This window comes from Macaca thibetana, chromosome 5, assembly GCF_024542745.1.
Source record: "Macaca thibetana thibetana isolate TM-01 chromosome 5, ASM2454274v1, whole genome shotgun sequence".
NCBI classification, from domain to species: Eukaryota; Metazoa; Chordata; class Mammalia; order Primates; family Cercopithecidae; genus Macaca; species Macaca thibetana.
In genome coordinates, this window is record NC_065582.1 from 86,250,673 (window position 1) to 86,277,536 (window position 26,864).

A 26,864-nucleotide genomic window follows, 5' to 3' on the forward strand; every position below is an offset into this window, starting at 1 on the left:
CCTGGATTCCTGTGGGAGAGTGGAAGGTAGTAAAGACTGGAAGCAGACCATAGAGGGACTTTAAATCATATTATGGAGTTGAGCTTATTCAGTAGACAGTGGGAAGCCAGTGGACATTTTGCAGGAGAGGAGGAACTTTATCTGGTCCATGTTATGGAAGATAACTTTACTAGCAAATATTAGGGAGGTGAGAGGTCCTAGACAAGGAAACCAGTTATAATAACTAAAACTCCAAGTTACTGAGATGTCAGGGATCAATATGTGAATTAAAATTATTATATTAATTAATATAATTATATATTAATATATTAAAGCTGGATGTGCTGTCTTACACCTGTAATCCCAGTGACTTGGGAGCTGAGGCAGGGGGAACATTTGAGGCCAGGAGTTTGAGACTAGCCTGGGTGATGTAGCCAGACCCTATCTCCAAAAAAATTTTAAAAATTCTCTGGGCATAGTGGCATGTGTGCCTGTAGTCCCAGTTACTTGGGAGGCTGAGGCAGGAGGCTTATTTTGAGCCCAGGAGGTCGAGGCTGCAGTGAGCTATGATCGTGCCACTGCACTCCAGCCTGGGCAGCAGAGCAACATTCTGTCCTTTAACAATTTTTTAAAAAAAATTCATTATATAAGTGCTTTCCGTAATTTATTTACTTAATTTGTAGAAGTTCCCTGGAGTGTAGGTGATATATTTATTTTAGAGTCATGAAGTCCTCAAGGTCATGGAGGTCATAGGTAGTGGAGTCCAGTGGTGTGGGATTGGAAATGAGGTGATGGAAAAAAAATCTGAATGTAGAGTTGCTGCTCCTCAGAGTGACTGAATGTGGGAGGTAGGAGAGGGAGAAATTGAAGATAACTGTACTCTGGGTACCATCAGCAAGAAAGGGAGCATAGTCAGATAAGTTTGGAATTAGTAAACAAGGAATTCTGCTTTAAAAGGTTGGATTTGCGATGTTGGCAAGACAACACAGGGAGAAATGTGGAGCTGGTTATCAGGAATGTAAGTGTGGCAGTGAACATGAGGTCAAGTGTGCAGGTGTGGGCAAGGAGTAATCAGAACATCCATGTGAGGGGAAGCCATGGGACAGGGTATAGAACAAGGAGAAGCCTGAGATAGAGGGAGTGTCCATCTGGGGATGGAGAGGGTAGCTGGAGAAGGAAGAATCAGGAAGGTTGGGGGAAACTGGAATGTGGAAGAATTGTGAACGAACAGCCAGGAGTGGAGAGAGCTTCAGAAATAATAGGTGGTAAACAGGGTCATTTATTGCACACCAAGAGGGAATGAGTGGGGACAGAAAGAACTGCTATATTTAGTAAGTAGAAGTTCATGGGTAATTTTTGAAAAACATTTCAGTGGAGTGGCATGATCAGGAGTTGAATGTCAGGGGTTTATGAATGAGAGGATGGTAAAGAAATCTGATGGACTGCAAGGGATCAAAGGGACTTTTTTATTAGGATAAGGGAAGTCCTAAGGAATCTAAGGGAAAAGGGCAGTAGAGGGAGATTAAGAAAAAAAAAGAGTGGAAGATAGTTTGTTGGCTGTAGTACCAAAGCAAAATAGAAAGATGACCAGAATACAGAGAGTCTGGCAAAGGAAAGGGTTAAGGATTTTTTTTTTTTTAAATGATGGAAGAGAAACAAGAAATGAAATATGGATCGATATACCATGAAAAAGTAAAATATAATGGTGAAAATTTGAGAAAATTATTTTCTGAAAGTCTATCTCTCAGGGAAGTCTTACTGGCCTTCTTCAATATGTTTTACATTCCCAAAGAGCCTTGCACTTTTCCTTCAAAACACTCATCACACTTATAATTACTTGTTCAGTACCTGGTTTCAGCACTAGATTGCCATCCACTCTTCCAAGAGGATCACCATGGCTGTCTGCTGAACCTCCAGCACATAGAAAGAACTGCATGCCTGGCTCATAGGAAATACTCAAAAGAGATTTGATGTATAAGTACTTGACAGAGTCGTAGATTCTCTCTCTCTCTCTCTCTCTCTCCCCCCCCTCTTTCTCTCCCCCTCCCTCCCTCCCTCTGCAGTGCGAAAAAATGCCAGAGACACAATAGATTTGACGAATACTTGCTAAGTGAATGAAATCTTCTCAGTGAAATAGGAAGTAGTCTCATCTACTGATGATAATAACTATATTTTGAGTTCTCACAGTGTGCTAGGCACTCTGTTAAGCACTTACATGCTAGATGTAACAGGTAAGCCACAGTAGTTCAGTGGTTTACATAATAAAAGTTTATTTCTTGCTCACTGACACTATGAAAGGGCTGCTCCTGATTGACAGGCAGCTCCTCTTTCAGAGATGGAGACACTTTATTCCAGCTGCACCATCTCTTGCACCCTCACCTGCAAATGGGGGAAGAGGATGAGAATGAGGCACATAGCCCCATATGGGCTAGGAAGCCACTTCCTAGGAATGGCTTTATATTATAGAAATGAGAACATGAATTGGTTGACACCTAGCCATCACTTTCACATATGAGTTACTTACTATTTATAATACCTGTAAAGGAGGTATATTATTATCCTCATTTTGCAGATAAACCTACCGAGGCTTAGACCTGTCCAAAAATAATAAGGTTCAGATTTGAGATTTAAAGTCAGGTTCGCGTCCATCTGACTCAGTAGCTTCTGTTCTTACCTGCTAGACCTTTGGTTCTCAAGTGGTGGTGATTTTGCCCCCGTGGAACATTTGGCAGTGCCTGTAGACATTTTTCAAGGTTGGGGGAGAGCTACTGACATCTATTGGGTAGAGGCCAGGGATGCTACTAAATATCCCACTATGCATAAGACATCCCCACCCCCAGCCAACCTCTACAAAAACGTATCCAGCTCAAAATGTCAATAGGGCCAAAGTTGAGAAACTCTGGACTAGACTGTACACCACCCATGATGGATGAGAGTGGAGGCAAAACATGATTGAAAAAATTAAGAACAGCTGCTGTGAGGGATGAGCTAAGTGTTACTTATGAAAAGGTATAAAGGATTGGCCAAGAGCAGAGAGGTGCTGGTGGTTGTTGAATGGGGAGGAAGGTAAATGGTCCTATTAATTTTCGATCAGCTACTTGGCATTTCTGGGACTTGTTAGTATTTTTAAAGAAGTAAATGATTCATACTTTACAGGATGAATATATTATCCTTGAATTCATTTTATTTCTGAACTTAGGGGGACAAGAGTCGTCCTTTCATTACGTCCAGTCCTACAAATGGGGCTGAAACTGTTGCAGAAGGCTGGGTCTCTCAAAACCCTAATAGCAATTATTTTGGTGATGTACATTTTTATGACTATATCAGTGATTGCTGGAACTGGAAAGTTTTCCCAAGAGCTCGATTTGCATCTGAATATGGATATCAGTCCTGGCCATCCTTCAGTACATTAGAAAAGGTAAGTCATCTTTTGATTTTCTAATGTTTCAAAATGATACAGTGTGGGCATGTGTTTTTTCTGACCACTGGTTCAGAAAATCATTTGAAACCTACATCTTATTTAAATGAAAGTTTGAGAAGAAGATGGAGGAAAATAAATTTTTTAAACCTTTGGGGATTACTTTTCTATATTGCTTTTACTGTGTTCCTTCAGGAGCACTGAAAGCACTAAATGGGGCCCAGTGGTTGCTTAAGCCTGACTTATTATCACACATGGAAATAACTCTTACTTGCTACAATAAGTCTTACTTGTAAATCATATCCTGCAACTGTTTTACCATTTACAGATATTCAGAACTGGATATTTCACTACAGGAAGACGGTAAATGTGATAAATAAACCTTAGTCTAATGTTATCATCTTACCTTTTCTCTCCTCTTTCTCCTCCTATTCCATTTTTCCTCCCTCAACTCCTCTTCCTCCCTTGTTTTCATGGTGTTGGTGTGTTTTATTTTCTGTATGGATTTTCACTCTCTCTGTTCCTAAAGATTCAGTTTCAGCATTGTGTGTATTCTTCTTAAAATAGCTTTATTGAGATATAATTCACTTGCCATACAATGCACCCATTTAATGTGTACAATTTAATAGTCTTCAGTATATTCACAGAGATGTGCAGCCAGCACCACAATCTAATTTTAGGACATTTTTAATCACTCAAAAGAAACCCTGAACCCATTAGCAGCCACTCCCTATTTTTCCCTATCCCTCCTCCCCAGTCTTAGACACTACCAATCTAATTTCTGTGTCTATAGTTTTCCTTACTCTTTATATTTCATATAATTGGAATAATATAATATGTAGTCTTTTGAGACTGATTCTTTGACTAGGTGTGTTTTCAGGGTTCATCCATGTTGACCATGTATTAGTATGTTCCTTTTTTTTATTGCTGAATAACATTCTGTTGCATGGATATACTATGTTTTGTTTATCTATTTATCAGTTGATGGACATTTGTGTTATTTCCTCTGTTTGGGTATTATGAATAATGCTGCTGGGAACATTTGTGTACATGTTTTGTGAATATATATTTTCAGTTCTACTGAATGTATATCTAGGAGCGGAATTGCTGGGTCATATGGTAGCTCTATCTTTAATATTCTAAGGAACTGTCAAATTGTTTTCTGTAGTGATTGCACCATTTTGCATTTCTATCAGCAAGGTATTAGGATTCCAATTTCTCCATATCCTTGCCAACACTTGCTATTTTCTTTTTTTCTTCACATTTCCCTGGGAATTTACATTTACAGGAAATTTGCATATCATTGATGACTAATCATTTTGAGCATTTTCTTCATGTGCTTCCTGGCCATTTGTATGTCTTCCTTTGAGAAATGTCTATTCAAATCCTTTAGCCATTTTTTTTTTTTAATCGAGACAGGGTCTTGCTTTGTTGCCCAGGCTGGTGTGCAGTGGAGTGGTCATGACTCACTGCAGATTTGACCTCTCAGGCTGAAGCAATCCTCCTGCCTCAGTCCCCCCAAGAAGCTGGGACTACAAGCATGTACCAACACACCAAGCTAATTTTGTAGAGATGGGGTTTCACCAAATCATCCAGGCTGGTCTGGAACTCCTGAGCTCAAGTGATTGCCTACCTTGGCCTCCCAAAGTGCTGGGCTTATAGGCGTGAGCCACTATGCATGGCCTGGTCATTTTAAAATTATTTGTCTTTATTTTATTGAGTTATGAAATTTTTAAAAATATTTTCTGGCTATAAGATTTTATCAGGTATTTGATTTGCAAATATTTTCTCCCAGTGTGTGGGTTGTCACTTTATTCACTTTCATGGTATCACTTACAGCACAAAAAATTTAAATTTTGATGACGTTTTACTTACCAATCTCTTCTTTTTGGTGTTGCATCTAAGAAATCATTGCCTCGCCCCAAATGGCAAAGGTTTATTTCTGTGTTGTCTTCTAAGAATTTTATAGTTTTAGCTCTTGCATTCAAGTCTATGGTCATTTTGAGTTATTTTTTATGTGTGGTGGGAGGTAGGAGTTCAGGTTCATTCTTTTGCATGTGGATAGCCAGTTGTTTCAATAGCATATATTGAAAACACTATTCCTTTCCCCTATTAAATTCTTTTGGCCCTGAAAATCAATTAACCGTAAAAGTTAGGGTTTATTTCTGGATTCTCAATTCTGTTCAAGTGGCATATTTCATGTCACTATGCACTGTCTTGATTGCTATAGCTTTGTAGTAAGTTTTGACATTAGGAAGTGTGAGTCCATCAATTTTGTTCTTCTTTCAATTTTTTTTTTTACTATCCTGGGTGACTTGCATTTCCAAATGAGTCTTGGAATCTATTTGCTAATTTCTGCAGAAAAGTTAGCTGGGATTTTGATAGGGATTATGTTGAATCTGTTGATCAGTTTGTGAGTGTTGCCATCTAGTAATATTAAATCTTCTGACACATGAACATGGGATGTCGTCTTTAATTTCTTTCAACATTGTAGTTTTCAGTGTACCAGTCTCACAATTCTTTGGCTTACTTATTCCTAAGTGTTTTATTCTTCTTGATGCTATTGTAAATAAAATTATTTTCTTAATTTCATTTTTAGATTGTTCATTGCTAATGTATAAAAATACAAATGATTTTTGTATATTGAGCTTGAATGCTACAACGTGGACGATCTCATTTAATAGCTCTAATAATATTTTGGAGGATATTCTTTAGCATTTTCTATATATAAGATCATGTCATCTATAAATAGAGGTATTAATAATATTACTTCTTCCTTTCCAATCTGGAAGCCTTTTATTTGATTTTCTTACTTAATTTCCCTGGCTAGAACTTTTTATACAATGTAGAAAATGGGTGGGAAGACAAGATATCCTTGAGTTGTTCTTTTTCTTAGGGGGGACATTTCAGTCTTTTACCATTTAGTGTGATATTGACAATAGGTTTTTAGTAGATGTCCTTTATAAGGTCAAGGAAGTTCCCTTTTACTTCTAGTTAGCTGAGTGCTTATATCGTGAAAGAATGTTGCATTTTTTCAAGTGCTTTTTCTTCATCTATTGAAATGATTGTGTGGTTTTGCTGTCCCTGCATCAGTTGTGTAAAGTAACCACACACAAAAAAAGTCTTTTAAGACAATTTCAAAATCTTTTTCAATTTCACCAACTGAACACAACTATATTTGCTTATTCACATTGAAGTTATACTGTACTTTAACTTTAATGATGTCATAACCTTAGCTCTACCCTTGGTTTTTTAAAATTTAAAAATTAACAAAAAATTGTATGTATCTATTGTGTACTACACGATGTTTTGAAACATATATACATTGTGAAATTCCATACCCCCCTTTTTAATTGTTCCCAAATTGTGGGGCTAATCTTTTGGGAATACTATTGTTTCAGAGTGAAGGAGGATGAAGTTCAGTATCCTGACGCAGGCAGGAACAAGTGTTGAGAGTGGGAAGGAAGGAATGAAGGAAGCAAGAATATTTACTGAATAATTGCTGTGTACCATGTACTCATTCTTTAATTCGACAATAAGCTGCCCACTCCACTTTGAGATGCAGGAGGAAATCAAATTACTGTAAGAGGACGCAGATAGAACTCCTACCCTGCAGTGCTTTGATTTCCTCTTGGGCCTCAGTCAAAGGGGAGTGGGTCGATTATTGTCTAATAAAAGAATGAGTACCTGGTACACAAGCAATAATTCAGTAAATATTCTTGCTTCCTTCATTCCTTCCTTCCCACTCTCAGAAATAAGCAGCTGGGTTCAGACTTACTCTCTGTCTCCAGAGCTGATAGATTTTCTTTTCACCACACTTTAGAAAGATTAGTGTTAGAAATTGCTAAACCTTTTCCTTAAATCTGTAATAATTTCTACTGGCCTCCTTCAAATAATGGAATTATTTTTATCCCATGTTTTTGTGAAATGCCTGATGATGTTCAGAGATAATAAACACTATATTTTAAAATAGAGAAAGTTGAGGATAAGTGCTGCTCATTATGAATCGTTTGTTATCTCGATTTACTCATCTCTTTTTAAGCTACACTGCTTAGTTGGGAATTTGAATAGGTGACTGGGAAAATAAAAGAAAGCAATAGAACAACTAAATAAAACTTTGGCTCTTTTATTTAGAAGCTTTTTCATGTATTCAACAAATTGATTAAAACATATCTCTTTAATTTGGGATACATTGATTTTTCATAAAATATATTTTCAACATGTGGTTATCAATATTGCATGGTGATTAAAAGTTTGGGCTTTGGGATAAACAGAACTGGATTGAATATGACAGCTGCCACTCATTATCTGTATTATCTTGGACAGATTATGTAATCTTTCTGAATTTCAGTTTCTTCATCTGTAAATTGGGGTTAATAGTAGTAAATACCTCATGTATGTGTGTGTGTGTGCGTGTAGATATGCACATGTGTGTGTGTTCATGAGTAAAGATTACGTTAACTAATACATTGAAGCACTTAGCACTGTACCTGACACAGTGAGAGCCCATGAAATGTAAACTATTATTACCTTTAGTATAGTCCATTTTAATCATATTATTTGTATGAAAGTTTCATTTTCTTCAGATCCTTCTGGGTTTAATGAACTAGGGACTGGAGCTAGATTGCATTAGATTTGAATACTGAACAAGTTATTCAACCTTTCTGTGCCTGGTTTTCACATCTGTAAAATGGGGTGATAATTGTACCTACTCATAGAGTTTGTTTTGTTTTTTGTTTTGAGAGAGGGTCTAGCTGTGTCACACAGGCTGGAGTGCAGTGGCGTGATCATGGCTCACTGCAGCCTCAAACTCGTGGGCTCAAGCACTCATCCCACTTTAGCCTCCCAAGTAGCTGGGACTACAGGCATGTGCCACCACACAGGGCTAATTTTTTATTTTTATTTTTGTAGAGATGGGGTCTCACTATGTTGTCCAGTCTGGTCTTGAACTCCTGGGCTCAAGCGATCCTCCCACCTTAGCCTCTCATGTGCTGGGATTACAGGTGTGAATCACTGCACCTGGCCGGGTTTTTATGAGTATTAAATAAGTTAATATATATTTTTTAAGTTAATATTCTTAAAGTAATTAGAACTTTGCCTGGCCCTTTCCAGTTCTTTCTAGTAATATTATTATAGCTGAAATTTGAAAGATTTTCAAACCATAGTTATAAGAAGGTAGAAAGCCTCCCATATGACTAAAGATCAGGTTTACTGATTATGGGATAGACCCAAATTATTACAAATAAGAAGGCTGCATGGCCCAAAGGTGTATTTCAGACTTTGAAAAGGAGGAAGGACATTCCTATGTGAAAGCTAAAGAAGTTGAGCTCAAAGAAGTAGAGTGGAATAGTGATTACCAGAGGGTGGGAAGGGTTGTGGGGGAGGGGCAGTAGAGGTTGGTTAATTATAGTAACTAACCTCTAAACCAACCAAATTAACCAACCAATGAAAATTATAGCTAGATGGGAAGATTAAGTTCTAGTGTTCTATAGCACTTTGGGGTAACTATAATTAATAATAATTTATTGTGTATTTTCGGATAGCTAGAAGAGAGAATTTTGAAAGTTCCCAACACAAAGAAATGATAAATGTTTGAGGTGATGAATTTACTTATTACCCTGATTTGATCCTTATACATTGTATATATGTATCAGATTATAACATGGTACCCCATAAATGTGTACACTTATTGTGTCAATTAAAAATAATAAGCATAAATAAAATAAATTAAGAGGAGGAAGCATAGGAAGAAGACTATCGATAAAGGATGTGCATCTAAAATGTGTACGAGATGATTGTAAATGTGAATCTCTCTTTTAAATACATAATAGGAGTAGTTAGCATTCTTTAATTCTGGTGGTGGCATTTTGGAAAAACATCTATAATTAGGAAAATCTTCCAAATTTAATATGGCTAGTGTACATTTCTTACATTTGGGTATGAATCAGTTCCTGAAGAATAACCTTTTCCTTTTACGGTAATGGGCCCATGTGTTGCTTAATTACTGGGAATGAGAAGTCATACTTTATGAACAGGGATTAAGCTTTTTTAATTTTCAGGTTTTTGGGTGGAGGGGCAGACTATGTTTTTTCAAAGTCTGTGTAACTTGAATTAAAACTCTGGATGTTTTCAGATGTAGCCAGCAATTGTCTTCTTTCTTAAGTACTAACAGTGCATTAAATTATAGGCCTAAAAGCCAGAATGATTGCTTTTTTTCTCTTTTATTGTAGAAGGTATACTCCAACAAATGTGAGTTTTTTTACTTTGTTTTTTAATTTGAGCTGATGATAAAAGATCCTGTACGTTAGGATAAAACGGATAAAATAAAGATCCTATAATTTGGGCCTGGCTTAAAAAATGAAAGATTGATTTTTTTAGGGGAGAGAAGTAACATTATTTGGTTTGTGTCTTCAACTATATAAAAATTAAACATATGCATCGGTTTCATTTACTAATCACTGAGAAACAAGTGAGCAGTGTAAGTGCTAAAGCATTTACTCTCATAATATTCCTATTACAGTGTAATAGGTGTTTTATTCCTATTTAAGAATTGTGACAGTTTTAACAGAGTGTCAACTGCATTCTATTATTAAGTTTTGAGAAATGAATACTAGATAAAATATTTACCTAAGTAGATAAAAAGATATTTTAAAATACATATAGTAAATGTTTCAAAAACCAGCAATATGTTTTGATAAAACAAGAGTCTTAAGAGAAACACCAAAATATAACTTTCTTAGTTGGAGGAAGGGAGGATATACGTACCAAACCCTAGTTTTGTGATTCCACTTTCCACAAGGCTAGTCCTTCACTGAACAACAAGTAGGATGGCAAAACATTTATGAAACTGGAGCCACAGAACAAACGTCGAGCTTTTTTAACTTTCGAGCTCTAACTTTCCAGATTTGTTAGGAACTTATAGAAGAGTAGTTTTACTGCTAACTTTCAGATTTCTAATTCTTATTCTTTATTTGAAAGGTCTCATCTACAGAGGACTGGTCTTTCAGTAGCAAGTTTTCACTTCATCGACAACATCACGAAGGTGGTAACAAACAAATGCTTTATCAGGCTGGACTTCATTTCAAACTCCCCGAAAGCACAGATCCATTACGCACATTTAAAGATACCATCTACCTTACTCAGGTAAGTCGTTTTCATTCTAGAGTTGAACAGGTTCCTGCAATTAATGTAAGAGATTATGTAGATTTTGTAGGCCATATATGGTGAAAACTATTCAAGTTTTCATTCTACTGGTTAAGGAATTTATTTTCTTCAAAGAACATATATGATGACACATAGGACATGAAATAGTTCATTTTTGGCATTTGCCTCTCTTACAAAAACAGCTCACAAAATTCTGAAAGAAATTGTGTATGAAAATATTCTCTACTTCAAGATTGCTCTAAAGGTTTAGTAATTAAGGCAGTGCCATTTCCCAAGGATAAAAATAGAACAACGGAACACAATACAGTCCAGAAACAGATCCCTGTATAATATAGACACCTGATTTATGGCTGTGATGCCATCACAATTGAGTATGAAAAGAATCATTTATCAATAAACAGTGCTGTATCATGTGGATGCCTTTATGGGAAAAGAAATGAACTTGATTCCCTATACAAATTAATTTGATTGTTGGGCATGGTGGCACACACCTGTAGTCCCAACTACTTGGGAGGCTGAGGTGGGAGGATTGATTGAGCCCAGGAGTTTGAGACCAGCCTGGACAAAATATCAACAACCCCATCTCTAAAAAATAAATGAATAATAAATTTTAGAAATTTCATTTGATCAATGACTGAAGACTCAAATGTGAAAGGTACTACAATAAAGCTTCAAGAAAACATGGAATAGCTTCATGATTTTGGGATAGGTAAGAGTTTTTATATAGAACATAGAAAGCACTAACTAGAAAAGAAAATATTGATAAATTTATACTCCATTGAAATTATGGACACCATTAAGTATAAAAAACACCATTAAGAGTGAGAAAAGGCAAGCCACAAATTGGGGACCAGTAGTTTTAATTCATATATTTGATAAAAGATTTGTATCCAGGATAAAGCAATTCTTATTGCTTTCTATAAAGCAATAAGAAAAAGCCTGACAATCTATTTAAAAATGGACAAAAGTCTTGAACAGGTACTTCACCAAAGAAGATATCCAAAGGGTCAATAAATACATGAAAATGTACCCAATCTTGTTTTAAATAAAGAACATGCAAATTAAAGCCATACCAGGACACCCCTACACACCCAGCAGAATGGCTAAAATTAAAAAGATTGACAATACCAACTGCTGGTGAGGAAGAGAGACAGCTGAACATTTTAGACATTGTTAGTAGGAGTTTAAATGTGTTTAACCACTTTGGAAAATTTTATAGCAGTTTCTACCTAAGCTAAATGTTTGCTTCCTGTTTGAATCAGCATTTCTGCTCCTAGCTATGCCCCTAAGAAAAATGAGTTAATATGTCCACCAATGGATTTCTCAAATAATGTTCATAGCAGCACTATTCACAATAGCCCCAAAGTAGAAACAACCTAAATGTCCTTTAACAGGAGAATTTATATACAAATTGTAGTATATTCATACAGTGGAATACTCCACGGCAATAAAAAAAAGAATAAACTACTGATAATCAGCATGAACTTGGATGAGTCTCACAGGTATTACATTGAGTAAAAGAAACCAGACATAAAAGGATACATAACTGTATTGGTTTCTTTTATATTGAAATTTAAGTATGTTATAGAAAAAAGTACAGAGTAGAAAAAAGAACAATCAGGATGATAGAGAGCCAAGTAGTATTAACTATTCTTGTGGAGGAGGGTGTGAGCAGTGATTAGGAAGGGGTACAAGAGAACTTTCTGTTTTCTATCTTGACCTGAGTGGTAGTTACATGGATGTATGCATGTATCGAGATTTGTGAATGTTACAGCGTGCAACTTGCTGGATTTTAAAAACAGTTTTATCAAGGTATGATGGACATATCATAAAATCCACACATCTTGAGTACAGTTAAGTGATATTTATAGAGTGGTGTAACCATCACTATGGTCTGATTTTAGAATATTTTTATCATTCTAGAAAGAACCCTTGTACTCATTTACAGTCACTCCCCTTTCCCACCTCCAGCCACAGGACAACATACATCTATTTTCTGTCTCTATAGATTTTACTTTTCTCAGCATTTCATGTAAATGGAATTATAAATACGTGATCTTTTGCATCTGGCTTCTTTCACCTAGCATAAAGTTTTTGAAGATCATCCACGTTATAGCATGTAGTTCATGTCCATTGTCTTGCCAAATACTATTCAGTTGTATGGAGGTACACATTTTGCTTATCCATTCATCAGATTCATCTGTTGATGGACATTTGTTATATTGTATTCCAATTTTTGGCTATTATGAATAATGCTGTTATGAATACTCATATAGAAATCTTCGTATGGACATAGATTTCCTTTTCAACGGGTAGAAATATACTAATGGAATTGCTGAGTTATATAACAAATTTATGTTTATCTTTTTAGGAAACTGCCAAACTGAATTTTGGATGATGTTTTCATTTTACTTTTTTCATTTGCCTATTTTAGTTCATGAACCTGTGACCACACTTAAGACTCCATTAAAGTCACTGCTTATTTACCTGCTGTTTTTGTCATATGTGTTTGAAGTTCTTAGAGAGGAGGTAAAAGCCTAATCCCAATCATAAAAGTTGATCTGAAGTAGATAGGAAAATTTAAAAAACATAATCACAGTTAAATTTTCCTATCTTAGTATCTAAAAACGTATGAATTTTAATCCAAACTCATGCTCACACCTTCATTAGTTTTCTCCTGTAGGAAAACATAAACCCCACGATAGAAGCTAAAGCAGAAAACTGTAAGCTGAAAGAATAATCTTTTTTAGAAGGTGATGAAATGATTAGGAGAATTTTAATGTTTCAATCATAATCTTATGGGTTAGGACAGTTTTGCCAGGGTGATGTGTAATTCACGAATTTACCAGAACACAAGGTTAAAGGCAATGCTGGTGTCTGTCCCTTGAAACGTGTTGCACTTTATTTTTGAAGTTTTCCACAGATGATATTCTGTTAAAGTGTTCTGATACATAAAATAGGCTGATTAGTATTTGTGTGTGTGTGTGTAAGAGACTTTTCTGCTATTGTTTTTTATGCTGGATTTTATCCTTCCAGCTGTTTATTACTCTAACTTTATTCTTTTCCTCAAAATTATATTCCAAGAACTGACAGAAATAATTTTTCTTTTCAGAACTGATCAGCATTCAAGGTCCATAGTTAGGAAGTGGGCATACAGGTGGAGTTATTTGTTGCCAGTTTTTGTTGGTGATGGTTTTGTCTGAGAATTTAGCACTGGTGTCCTCTCAGGCTTTGGCTCAGAATTGGACTTGTCCTCATGTGGCTTGTGAGTGTCTACCGTGGCACTTTCCAACCTACTAGATGACATCTGTGATGAAAGAATTCAGAGTTATGATTATTTTGTTTTGTTTTCAGTGTCAGATTTTCTTGACTGAAATATAGACAGAAAATGTTAGGGTTTTAGGGTTTTTCCTTGTTACTTTGATTTTAGAACAGTCCTCTTTAATCTGTGTATTAGAAATAAAACCCTTCTCTGTTCTATTTTCTATATTCCTACTCCCACTCCTGTTCTTTTTCTCATAGTCTGTCATACTATTCTGAAGAACAGACTGCTTGCCTATGTGCCACTTTTTAGACGGTTTATTAATTAAGGAATATTTGCAACTGTCAGCAAACTCTTAGCTGAGAAAGCTGTCCAGTAAATTTCTTCACGTTCAGATCCTTCCCTATCTTCTCTTTATCTTATAGTCACAAAGATATCCCTATGGGCTCTTGCCTCTTTAATTCTCCTAGTATTCCAGGATAATCTTGCCTCACCTTTTACTATCCCCCTTTCCCTGTTATATTGTATTCCAAATAGCCCGTATACGTGAGCACACCCTCTTAAGCTATGTTACACAGATCTCATTCTCTAGTTTGAGGACCAGCTATCTAAACGAACACATCTAAACTAACTTTTAAGTAACTTACTCTACCAGCATGGCCTCTTATTGGCCACTAAGAGAATAGGCCAGGCCAAGGACATTAATTACCAAGTCCTTAGCTTACAGCCTTCTCTAGTGCTTTTGTTTATTCTTCATGTATCTATTGAACATCTAATGATGGCTTGGGGATGTCCTTGAGAAACTCATTTTCTTTAGGGGCCCATTTTATCTTCCCATGCTGTAAGCAACTTGATCATAAGAACTAAGGACAAAAGGTAGGTGATGCTGCAGGTCCAGGTTTTGATGATACCTGCTGCCCTAGAATAGTTATTTGTTCTGTAAGTAGCACTGAGACACAATGGAAGATCCAGGCCATACTGAGCGTTTAAGATAAGAGTAGGGTGGGCAAAGGAGGGGAATGAAAGAGTGACCACTAACATTGTGTATTATGTATTAGGAGTTTGTATAGGCATCATGTAATTCAAAAATCAAGCAAATATTTAGCATTCTTTGGGTATCTACTAAATGCCTGGTCCGGGGTCATGAAGTGCTTGCACCCATATCACTCTTTTCCATTTTATACATGAGTAAACAGGCTCAGAAAAGTTAAATATTTTGCCTATTCCATTCAGGGCAATGAATGGAATAGGGTTTCTGCTTTTTAACCTGTAATAATCTGTCCCTTCACAGTTGTGATAATGGTGTTTGGTTAAATTGTTAACAGTAATTTTCAGCAATTAAGTGAAGCGGGCATCAGAAATTTGGCACATTAAATAAAGACCTCATTAGAACACTGGAGAAAACCAATGAAGCCAAAAGTTAGTTCTTCAAATAGATCAACAAAATTGACAAACCTTTAGCTAGACTGGCCCAGAAAAAAGAGAGGACACTCAAAATACTAAATTAGGAATGATAGAGGAAATATTACTACTCACCTTACCGAAATAGATAAGGTGATAAGATAATATATACACAATTATATGGCAACAAATCAGATAATTTAGATGAAATGGATGAATTTCTAGAGAAACAACCCATGAAAACTGAATCAAGAAGAAATAGAAAATCTTAATAGCCCTATAACAACTAAGATTGAGTTAATTAAAAAACAAAAAAACCTTCCCCTAAAAAGAAAAATCCAGGACCAGATGGCTTCACTAGTGAATTCTAAGAATGTTTAAAGAAGAATTAAAAGAAACCCCTCATTAATGCTCTAAAAAAGTTAGTAATAAGAGGAGGAAACACTTAACTCATTCTGTGAAGCCAACATTACCTTGATACCAAAACCAGACAAATATATCTCAGGAAAAGCAACCTATAGACTCATAATTCATGAATGTAGACAGAAAAAAAATCCTCAATAAAATGCTATCAATCCAAATCCAGCAGCGTATAAAAAGGATTGTATACCATAACTATGTGGGATTTATCCCAGGAATGTAATATTGATTTGACATATGAAAGTTAATCAGTGTAATAAACCATATTAGTAAAGAAAGAAAAAATACACACGATCATCTCAATAGGTGAAGAAAAAGCATTTGACAAATCTTATACTGTTGAAAAAAAGATTTTAAAACTTGCTTCGAATCTACAGTAATCAAGACAGTGTGGTAATGACAAAAGACCAGGTATATCTAATAGATTGATTCAATAAAATTGAGAATCCAGAAACAAATATACATTTATGGTCAATTGATTTTCCTTTTTAAAAAAATTAATATTTCTTAATTTTAATTGATTAATTAAAAAATATATATTTGTGGTGTACAACGTGATGTTTTGATATGTGTGTACATTATGGAACGGCTAATTCAAGCTATTTAACATATGCATTACCTCACATACTTATCTTCTTTGTAGTGAGAACACTTAAAATCTACCGTTAGCAATTTTCAAATATACAATACATTATTAACTATAGTTACCATATTGTACAATAGATCTCTTGAACTTATTTCTCCTAGCTGAAATTTTGTATTCATTGACCAGCATCTCCTTGGTACTTCCTCTTTCCCCCATCCAGCCCTTGGTAACCACCATTCTACTCTCTGCTTCTTCTATGAGTTTAACTTTTTTCAATTCCACGTATATGTGAGATCATGTAGTATTTGTTTTTCTGTTCCTGACTTATTTCACTTAACATAATGTCCCCCAGTTTCTTCCATGTTGTCACAATTGACAGGATTTCCTTTATTTTTAAGGCTGGATCATATTCTATTGTGTATATGTATCACATTTTCTTTATCTACTCATCTGTTGCTTTCATAGCTTGGCTATTGTAAATAACACTGTAATGAACATGGGAGTGTGGATATCTCTTCAACATACTGATCTAATTTCCTTCAGATAGATACACAGTAGTGGGATTGCTGGATCATATGGTAGTTCTATTTTTAATAGTTTGGGGAACCTCTATACTGTTTTGCATAATGGCTGTACTAATTTACATTCCAAATGGGAAAAAGAATAAAATGGGAGGAAGAATCATGTTTTCAACAAGTGGTGCTGGAAGAATTGGGTATCCACACGCAAAATAATAAATTCAGACCACTACCTCATACCATATATAAAAATTAACTCAAAATGGATCAAGGATCTATATGTAATAGCTAAAACTATAAAACTCTTAGAAGGAAACGTCGGTATAAATTTTATGGCTTTTGGTTAGGCAACAGTTTCTTAAATTTGACATGAAAGAAATTAACCAAAGAAAAAATAGACAAATTGTACATCATCAAAAACAGAAAACTAAAAAAACCTTTTGTATGGCAAAATACACTATTGAGAAAATGAAAAGATAATCCCCATAATGAAAGAAAAAAATTACAAACCATGTCTGATAGGGATCTGGCATCCGGAATATATAAAGAACTCTTAGAACCCAATAATGAAAAAGACAACCCAATTGAAAAATTGGTAAAGGCTTTGAATAAACACTTCTTTAAAGAAAATGACCAGTAAACACATGGAAAGATGCTCGACATCATTAGTTATTAGAGAAATGCAAATCAAAACCACAGTGAGATACCAGTTATATCCACTACAATATCTACAATTTTTTTAAAAAGGAAAATAATGAGTATTGGCAAGAATGTGGAGAAATTGGAACCCTCGTATGTTGCTGGTGGGAATGTAAAATAGAATGTAAAATAGCCTTGGTAAACAATTTGTTAATTAATTCCTTAAAAAGTTAGACATAGAGTTTGCCAATTTCACTCTTACGTATATATACTCAAGAAAATTGAAAGCATATGTTCACGCAAAAACCTGTTCACAGGTTCATAGCAGCATTGTTCGTAGTAGGCAAAAAGTGGAAATAACCTAATTTTTCAGCTGATGAATAGACAAGCAAAATGTAGCATATCCATACAGTAAAATATTATTCAGAAATAAAAAGGAAGCCAGTCACAAAAGCCACATATTTTATCATCCCATTTATGTGAAATGTCCAGAACAGGCAAATCCCAGAACAGAGGAAGTAGATTAAGTGGTTTTCAGAAGCGGGGGAGAGGGGAGAATGGGGAGTGACTGCTTCCCAGTGTGGTGCTTCTTTTTGGGGTGATGAAAATATTCTGGAATTAGATAGTGGAAAGAGTTGTGCAACCATATGACTGTGCTAAAAACCGATGAATTATAACCTCTAAAATGATGAATTTTATGGTATGTGAATTATATCTTGGTTTTAAAAACAGCTTTATTGGAAGATTCTTAGTGTCAGGATAATTTTAGTAAATAAAGTATATAGATATTGAGGGAACTTAGTCACATGCATACTCCAAATCCCAGGGGTTGGGGGTGTGTTTCTGGAAAATGTAGTCCAGCTGCAACTCTGTCATTCTGGAGGATAGGGGTATGGTTTTGGAAGACAGCTAGCAACCACCAGTGGCAGTGCTGGAATTGGGACTTAGGTCTTTGTGTCTTGATCCAATTTCTTTTCACCATACCATCTGTCTCTCATAGGAGACTCATTTCATAAGTGTAATCAATCAAGCTGCTGAGAATAGGCAATTTTTTTCCTTTTCTTTTCTTTCTTTTTTCTTTTCTCTCAGCTCACTGCAAGCTCCGCCTCCCGGGTTTACGCCATTCTCCTGTCTCAGCCTCCGGAGTAGCTGGGACCACAGGCGCCCGCCACCTCGCCCGGCTAGTTTTTTGTATTTTTTAGTAGAGACGGGGTTTCACCGTGTTAGCCAGGATGGTCTCGATCTCCTGACCTTGTGATCCGCCCGTCTCAGCCTCCCAAAGTGCTGGGATTACAGGCTTGAGCCACCGCGCCCGGCTTTTTTTTTTTTTTTTGAGACAGAGTCTCACTCTGTCGCCCACCCTGGAGTGCAGTGGCTTGATCTCGGCTCACTACAACCTCTGCCTGCCGGGTTCAAGCGATTCTCCTGCTTCAGCCTCCCGAGTAGCTGGGACTACAGGCATGTGCCATCATGTCTGGCTAATTTTTTGTATTTTTAGTAGAGACGGAGTTTCACCGTGTTAGCCAGGCTGGTCTACATCTCTTGACCTCGTGATCCGCCCACCTTGGCCTCCCAAAGTGCTGGGATTACAGGTGTGAGCCATTGTGCCCAACTGAATAGGCATATTTTTAAAACTGAAATACACTTGTCTGCTAACAGTGGACTGAGTAATCTAGAAAATGACTAAGCATTTATTCCTTTTATGTGTAAAGATTGCCCTTTTTAGGAAAGGATGCATGGATGTGTAAATATAGTTATGGTTTTTAAAGGGGAAGGGGAAGTTCTAGAGATTTTCCAGGGAACTAGGATTGTACAACATCCCTTTAAGAAGTTTAGTGGGCAATAGCCTTCTGCATTTTTATGAACAAAGGTGTTCATTGGCCTTGACTGGTACCCCCTGGTTTGGATAGATTCAGGTCCATGTTATTAGCATGGTACTATCTGTGTGTGGAGTGTACCGCACTGTGCCAGAGCCTGGAGCCCACAAGAGTCTTGGTTATGCTCTTTCATGCTAATTTCCTGTAAGAGAGGCTACTAGACAGAACCGCTTTGTGCTCTTTTCTTTTCACTGCTAGCGAGGGTTAGGAATCCTACTTGCATTTAAAATTTTTTCAAATTTTGAAAATTCTAAGGGACTAATACATTTTACCTATTATACCAGGAAAAATGAATTATAGTGAGGAGATTAATGTTAGAATGGATATATGAAATAAATATATCTTGCAGATAATGCTGAAAATTGATATAGTTTAGAGACTGAAAACTCAAATGTTTATAGGGGCCATGGTCATTTTGAGGTGGCACCAATGTGCTTGCTTTGTGAGATTCTTACTTTAGAACATTTTTTTCCAGCTACTGTTGCTGTGGTCCTAGTGGTCTGGTTCCTGAATGAGAAGACATTGCTTTGTCTGCTCATAGCTAGAACCATCTCTTGCCTAAATGGTCTACCTAAGTCCGCTCCGGCCCCCTTGCAATCCCTTCCTCCTTTGTAGTCTCAGTTATCTTTTGGAAAAGTAAATCTCTTCACGTCACCCTTTAGTTTAAAAGCCTTTTGTGACCTCCATTTGCCTTTAGGATGCACACCAACACCTTCAACATGCAGCCTTCCAAGGTCTGGTCCCTGTGATTCTCACCAGCTTCTCTTCCATTGCTTCCGACTTCCCGAGATCAGGCCCTCTTGGCCTTTCTTCAGTTCTTAGCCGACCTGACATCCTCCTCCCATGGCATATTGTCCTCTCTGGAAGGTTCTGCCCTCTCTCTTTTTCCCATTCCTCTTCTTTTGGGCCAACCCTCACTCTATAGCTCAGCCCAATTGCCCCACCATATGAGCTTGTAACATCACACACCTCTCCTACTTAGCATTGGTACTGTTTAATGATGACATGCCTTTCTGTGATTCTTTGATGAAGGCCTGTCTCCCACAAAAGCTGATAAGCCCCATAGGGTGGGCTGGTTTTTTTTTTTTTTTTCTGGGAGGGGTGCCCACCATTCTCAGTATGTAACATATCCTGCAGGTTCTTATTAAATATTTATTGACTGACCACAATTTCTTCTTGCTTCCCTTCTGGAATTTGACGGCTGTGACTCATGTAAGTCATAACCTCATCTATGACTTCCTTACTGGTCAGCCTTCCTCTATCTAAAGGTTCTACCTTTATCTGAGCTTTTTTGCTTTTATGGGAAAGTGTCTCGGCTTAGTCTTTTGGTGGCCATATGCACCATTCTTTTTCTTCCTCTGTGAAAACCCCAGCCCTACGCTAGGGCCATCTTATTCTCTGACTGAAATCTTTGCTGCTCTGACCATCTCTGGGTTCTCCTCAGTGGCCCTTTCATGAGCCCCTCCTCAGCACAACTCCAGGCTAAGAGCATGTGATTCATATGTGTCAGTAACAGCAGCAATAAAAGAGACTGATTTTTCAGTGATGATGTCAATAATCAAGGGTCCTGTGTGAAGTTCTTTAGTGTCTCTTAAACAAGAGCTAAATTCATTTGTCTCGTTGCTGCAATTTACCATCTGTTCTGCTACAATGAAGGAATTCCATTCATGAGAAATCTTACATTATCAAAAATCATGACATCAACACAGTTGTTTGACTAGAAAAAAAGAATTAGGGATTGGATAATATCAGACTCAAAATAACAATGTTATTTTTCTTATAGAATTTTTTTCTAGTAAAAGTTTTTCTTAAAAAATATCTATGAAGGTATTAGCGAAATGTATCAATGAAAATAATCTAGTTTTGAGCTACATATAGCATTTGCTCTGGAATAGTAGTTTTTGTTTCTCTTTATTGCCTACACTATCATTAGCAGAGAACCTTTTACACCACCCTATTTCCATTGTCACAATAATGATACACCAAGCCTACCAGACAAACCCACTGTTACAGACAACAGCTTCTCTCATGCTAAAGGGCTAGTTACAGATCTAGTATAATGTATTCCTAATACTAATTAAATTCCCTAATTTATCCAAATTGCTCCCCCAAAAAAACCCGAAAACGAAACTAAACCCTGTATTTTTCTCAGATCTAGGCAGTCTACATCAAACAGTAACACCAGTGTATGAATGTTTTCTTGAATCAGGTGATGCAGGCCCAGTGTGTCAAAACAGAAACTGAATTCTACCGCCGCAGTCGCAGTGAGATAGTGGATCAGCAAGGGCACACGATGGGGGCGCTGTATTGGCAGTTGAATGACATCTGGCAAGCTCCTTCCTGGGCTTCTCTTGGTGAGTGTTTCAGCGTTCTTTGTGTAAGTGAGAGAAAGCAACACTGTGGGGAGAGGGACTGAGAAAGCACAGAGCTAGAGGGGTCAGATTAGCCCAGGCAGAACTACGACCCAAAGAGGTCATTCTTTAAAAAGCCCGCCTAGGAACTACCTCCACCCAGCTCACCTTAGTAGCCTTTCCATGAGCCTTAGGGTCAACCTCATTATGAGTTCTGTGCCATGCAAAGTTGCAACAGCAGGCTAAGCATGGGATAGATTCCTATACAAAAGTCTCAGCCACGTGTCTTGTTATTATTGCGTAGAATTTTGAATTTATTTAAGAGGACATTCCGGGGCTAAAGAAGCGTGAACTTAAGCATCCCTTCTTCTGTGTTGGAGAATTCAGTCAGGTAGAAGTTTCATCTGGTTATGTTAAAGTTTCCCTTTCTCTGATTCACCTTTAAGGACAAATAAATAAAGATGTTCTTTAAGGACATAATGAAGATGTCTCTTAAGGCCATCTTTATTATGCCCTATTTAGCTCTTGGGGAAAAGATAGTAGAGGCAGAATCCCGAATGGGAAAGGTGACCAGTTGAAACAGTTCAACTAGCAACAGGTGAGATGACTGGCATGGAATCTGCAGTTTGAATTATCCTATCTATTCTGGTACATTTAAAAAAAATTAAGGAATAATAATGAGCCTTTGCCCTTCACTAGAGGTGACTTGAAACAAAGTTCAGTTAATAATGTAAAGAATAGTTTGGGGTCATGAGGCAAGGTCACGAAGTAGGAAGGCTGGATAAGGTGTTTTTTTTTTTTTTTCTTTTTTCTTTCTTTCTTTCTTTTTTTTTTTTTTTTTTTTTTTGAGATGGAGTCTTGTTCTGTCATCCGGGCTGGAGTGCAGGGGGTGAGGCTCTTATACTGGCTATGAATGCAGATCAAAAGAAATTCATTCCAAACATGTTTTCATTAGTGCCAGATGGGTGACTCTTACAGAGAATTGGATTTCTAATCCAGTTTCTCTGACCAAACTCTTTATCAGCACCAACCAGATAAGAGAGCATTGAATGAGAATCAGAGGTAGAATTGGGGGGAAAATCCTTCTAGGATACTGGAATGGTAGACAAAGAGATACTGTTCAGAGACTCTTGGATACTGATCCTGCTTTCTGTCTGTAGATGAGGTTGTGGACTTCTGAAACTGAGTTTGATTCAAGAAATGGGAGAGCCCAATTTTTGTAAATACTCCTTTAAATGATTCCATGTAGATTATTCCTGAGTTCCTCAGGAAGTATAGGTCTGTGAAAAAAAAAAAAACCACTCAAACTCCAAGTGCTTTTTTGTTTTGTTTTGTTTTTTTGTTGAGATGGTCTCACTCTGTTCATTGTAGCCTCCACCCCACAGGCTCAAGCCTTCCTCTCACCTCAAGCTCCTGAGTACCTGGGTCTATAGCTGCACATCACCATGCCTGGCTCATTTTTGTATTTTTTTTCTGGAGACAGGGTTTTGCCATGTTGCCCAGGCTGGTCTTGAACACCTGGTCTCAAGCGGTCTGCCTTCCTCAGCTTCCCAAAGTGTTGGGATTACAGACGTAAGCCACTGCACCTGGCCTCAAAGTGCTTTTTTAATTCCCTCACTCCACGACAACAATCCACACAGAAGACTTCTGTGACCAGATGTATGGGAAACTTTCCCCATACACCAAGCAAGCAATCACTTCTGCAGTGGACACCACGCGAGTGCCCTCCAATTTAAGTCTGACGCTATCTACCTACAGATTGTATCAGATTCCATAGGTTGAGAACTCAGTTCCACAAAGCTACCTTCCCCCTTTAGATAGCAGTCACAAGTCTGAGCCTCTAGAACTTCTGACTGACCAGCTTCAAGCTGGGGTTCCCATGACCCCCCCCTTTGGGTTTAATTTGCTAGAATGGCTCACAGAACTCAAGGAAACATTCTGACTGCTGTATTACAAAGGATATTTTAAAAGACACAAATAAACAGCCATATGAAGAGATACATGGGGTGAAGTTTGGAAGGGTCCTGAGTGCTGGAACTTTATCCCTGTGAGGCTGGGGTGTGCCACCCTCCAGGCATGTGGATGAGGTGTGTTCCTCTTTCTGTCAGCCTTCACGTGGTCAGCTATCTGGAAGTTCTTTGAACTCTGTCCTCTTGGGTGTTATCGGGAGACTTCATTGGACAGCCATGATTGATAACCATGTAGATATGTGATTGGACAAAGTGGGTATGATCTAATACCATTAGACTGAGTGGGGAAACATAGCAAGGCCTGCCCATTCAGCTTCTTGGCCTCTGTGTGAAGCATTTCCTCCTCCAGGGTATGAGGCAGGACACCTTCTGAATGAGTGTCTTATGACCCACAATCAGATTAGAGTCCTGCCTTGGGCTGGTGAAAGGAGGGAAGGAGAAGATCAGAGAGATAGATTCTGTTTTCTGAGGCCTGCTTTTGAGTCCTAACGTACCTCAACATTATAACAAGAGTCTGTAACAAGGGCTATGGTAGTTGTGAGCTAGGAACCTGTATTAGTCTGTTCTCATGCTACTGATAAAGACATGCCTGAGACTGGTAATTTATAAAGAAAAAGAGGTTTAATGAACTCACAGTTCCACATGGCTGGGAAGGCCTCACAATCATGGCAGAAGACGAAGGAAGAGCAAAGGGACTTCTTACATGGCAGTGGGGTAAGAGAGAACTTGTGCAGGGAAACGCCTTCGTTATAAAACCATCAGGTCTTGTGAGACTAATTCATTATCACAAGAACAGCATGGGAAAGACCTGCCCCCATGGGAGGTAACTACCTCCCACCAGGTCCCTCCTACAGCACATGGGAATTATGGGAGCTACAGTTCAAGATGAGATTTGGGTGGGGACACAGCCAAACCGTATCTAACTGTAGAAGATATATATATATATATATATATAATATCACAGTAGGAAAACCCAAGTACCAGAGCTTGGCTGTTTTCTAAACCCTGGCAGGATCCGGCCTGCCTGAGGAAGATCACCAGCTCCTTGTACTTATTAGAGAAAAAGGGTATCAGGGAGAAGCTGTGACAAGTTTTCTGTATCTGCTTCTGCTCTGGGGGCCTCAAAGCCCCCGTTTAACTGCTGATTAGCCAATAAGTCCACTCCTTATAGTGCCTGCAGGTGGGGAGGTATTTGTTATCCCTTATCACCCGAAATGGTTATACTTTAAAGCAATCAGCAGCTACCTAGAATCTATAAGTTATTATATAAGTTATTATATACAGTCATGTACCATATAACATTTCAGTCAACAACACAGTGCATATATGATGGTGGTCCCATAAGATTATAGTACTGTATTTTCACTGTCCCATTCTATGATTAGAATTACCTACAGTATTCAGCACAGTAACATGCTGTACAGGTTAGTAGCCTGGAGCGACAGGCTATACCATCTTGGTTTGTATAAGTACTCTATGATCTCACAGTGATGAAATCGCCTAACAGCATGATTTGCTAATGCCTGCCCAGATGTTGTAGGGGTGACATGACATAATGTCCAGAGTGGCTCAGAGCCCTTCACAAACATGGGTGCCCTCCACTGTTGACTCTCCCTCACATGCTCACTCCCTTAGAACCCCGAGGAGCCACACGCAGCTGAGCCGTTGGACAATGCCTCTCTGACTACTTGACCTTGCCATCTCCTGACACTCTTGATTATTTTCAGAGTATGGAGGAAAGTGGAAAATGCTTCATTACTTTGCTCAGAATTTCTTTGCTCCACTGTTACCAGTAGGCTTTGAGAATGAAAACACGTTCTATATCTATGGTGTGTCAGATCTTCACTCGGACTATTCGATGACACTCACTGTAAGTTACTTGGATTGTTTTCTAAGATCGAAGGGGAGTTTTAGATGATTTCTTTAGTTGTTTGGTTACATTCTTTTGGGAAAATAAAAGAGAAATTAATTGAGAGTCAGAATACATATATTTTAGGCTAAAACCCTGCCATTTATGATGTGACCATAAGCAAAACCCTTCACATCTTGGTGATTCAATTTCTTCCTCTGTAAAATGATACAAGTCTATCTTCTTATGGGGTTTCTATGAGTAGCAAATAAAATAACTAGATGAAAGCAAATCACATATGCTATAAAGTGCCCCTCAAATGCAAGGTTATTTATAATTATGAGAGGCTGGAAATAGTCCAAACTTTATAAAAAGAAATGCTTAAAAATGGCATGTTACAGTGAAAAATCAGTAAAGCTATTCAGAATGGGCATGTGGAAAGCAAATTTGTATTTAAAAAACAAATTTCAGTAAAAAGAAAGGCTAGAAACTCAAAGTCTTAGGTGGCTATAGTTTAGAGGACACTAATAACACTGAAAATAGGTCACATTTACAGAAAAATTACAACACACCAGGTACTGTGCCTTCCATGGATTATTTTTTAAATTCTCACAAGAGTCTGTGACATTACTGCTGTTATTTTCATTCTACATATGAAGAAATGAAGACTGAGAAAGTCATATAGCTAGCATTTTGCAGGACTTGGATTAACACTCAGGTTTCATAGTCTCTTAACCATTTCTGCTACCCTGACTTGCAGCAATTATTACTACTATTGTTCCTTAAAAACACAGCAACCAAGAATGCCTGTTTTTATTCTGTTTTATTTCTCCCCAGGTGAGAGTCCATACGTGGAGCTCCCTGGAGCCCGTGTGCTCCTGTGTGACTGAACATTTGGTGATGAAAGGAGGAGAGGCTGTCCGCCTCTATGAGGAGCCAGTGTCTGAATTGCTGAGGAGATGTGGGAATTGCACACGGGAAAGCTGTGTGGTTTCCTTTTACCTTTCAGCGGACCATGAACTCCTGAGCCCGACCAACTACCACTTCCTGTCCTCACTGAAGGAGGCTCTAGGGCTCTGCAAGGCGCAGATCACTGTAAGCACAGGTCATGGCGGAGGGCAGGGAACTGTGGCCTTGTGGGGCTCTCCTGCTCTTGGGCCAGCTCCTTGCATCCTGAGATTTGCATGTCTCCCCCTTGATGCTGGGTTTCTCTGAGGCCTGGGGGAAGATTGGCCTCTTCCCACTAAAAGCAAACACCAAATGATTTCTATTTCTAATCCAGGATTTGTCAGAGTTGCTGGTGACCACCACTCATTTGTCCCATCACTCCTTAGTGGGCAGGTGCAGCGAGGGAGAGGAGGCTCGAGTCATCACCACTGCCTGCATGTCTACTAGGTTCCAGGCTCTGTTCTAGGTGCTTCACTCCCTAG

At 37.8% G+C, this 26,864-nt stretch overlaps 1 protein-coding gene across 1 annotated transcript in view; it reads left to right on the forward strand.

Annotated features, from left to right (window-relative positions):
• MANBA (mannosidase beta) overlaps positions 1–26,864 on the forward strand; it is a 138,466-nt gene that overhangs the window by 107,702 nt on the left and 3,900 nt on the right. Inside the window, exons 12-16 of the mRNA XM_050791912.1 lie at positions 3,179–3,397; positions 10,376–10,540; positions 21,474–21,618; positions 25,313–25,455; positions 26,272–26,529. Of these exons, the coding sequence (XP_050647869.1) occupies positions 3,179–3,397; positions 10,376–10,540; positions 21,474–21,618; positions 25,313–25,455; positions 26,272–26,529 (930 nt within the window). The remainder of the gene's footprint in view (positions 1–3,178; positions 3,398–10,375; positions 10,541–21,473; positions 21,619–25,312; positions 25,456–26,271; positions 26,530–26,864) is intronic.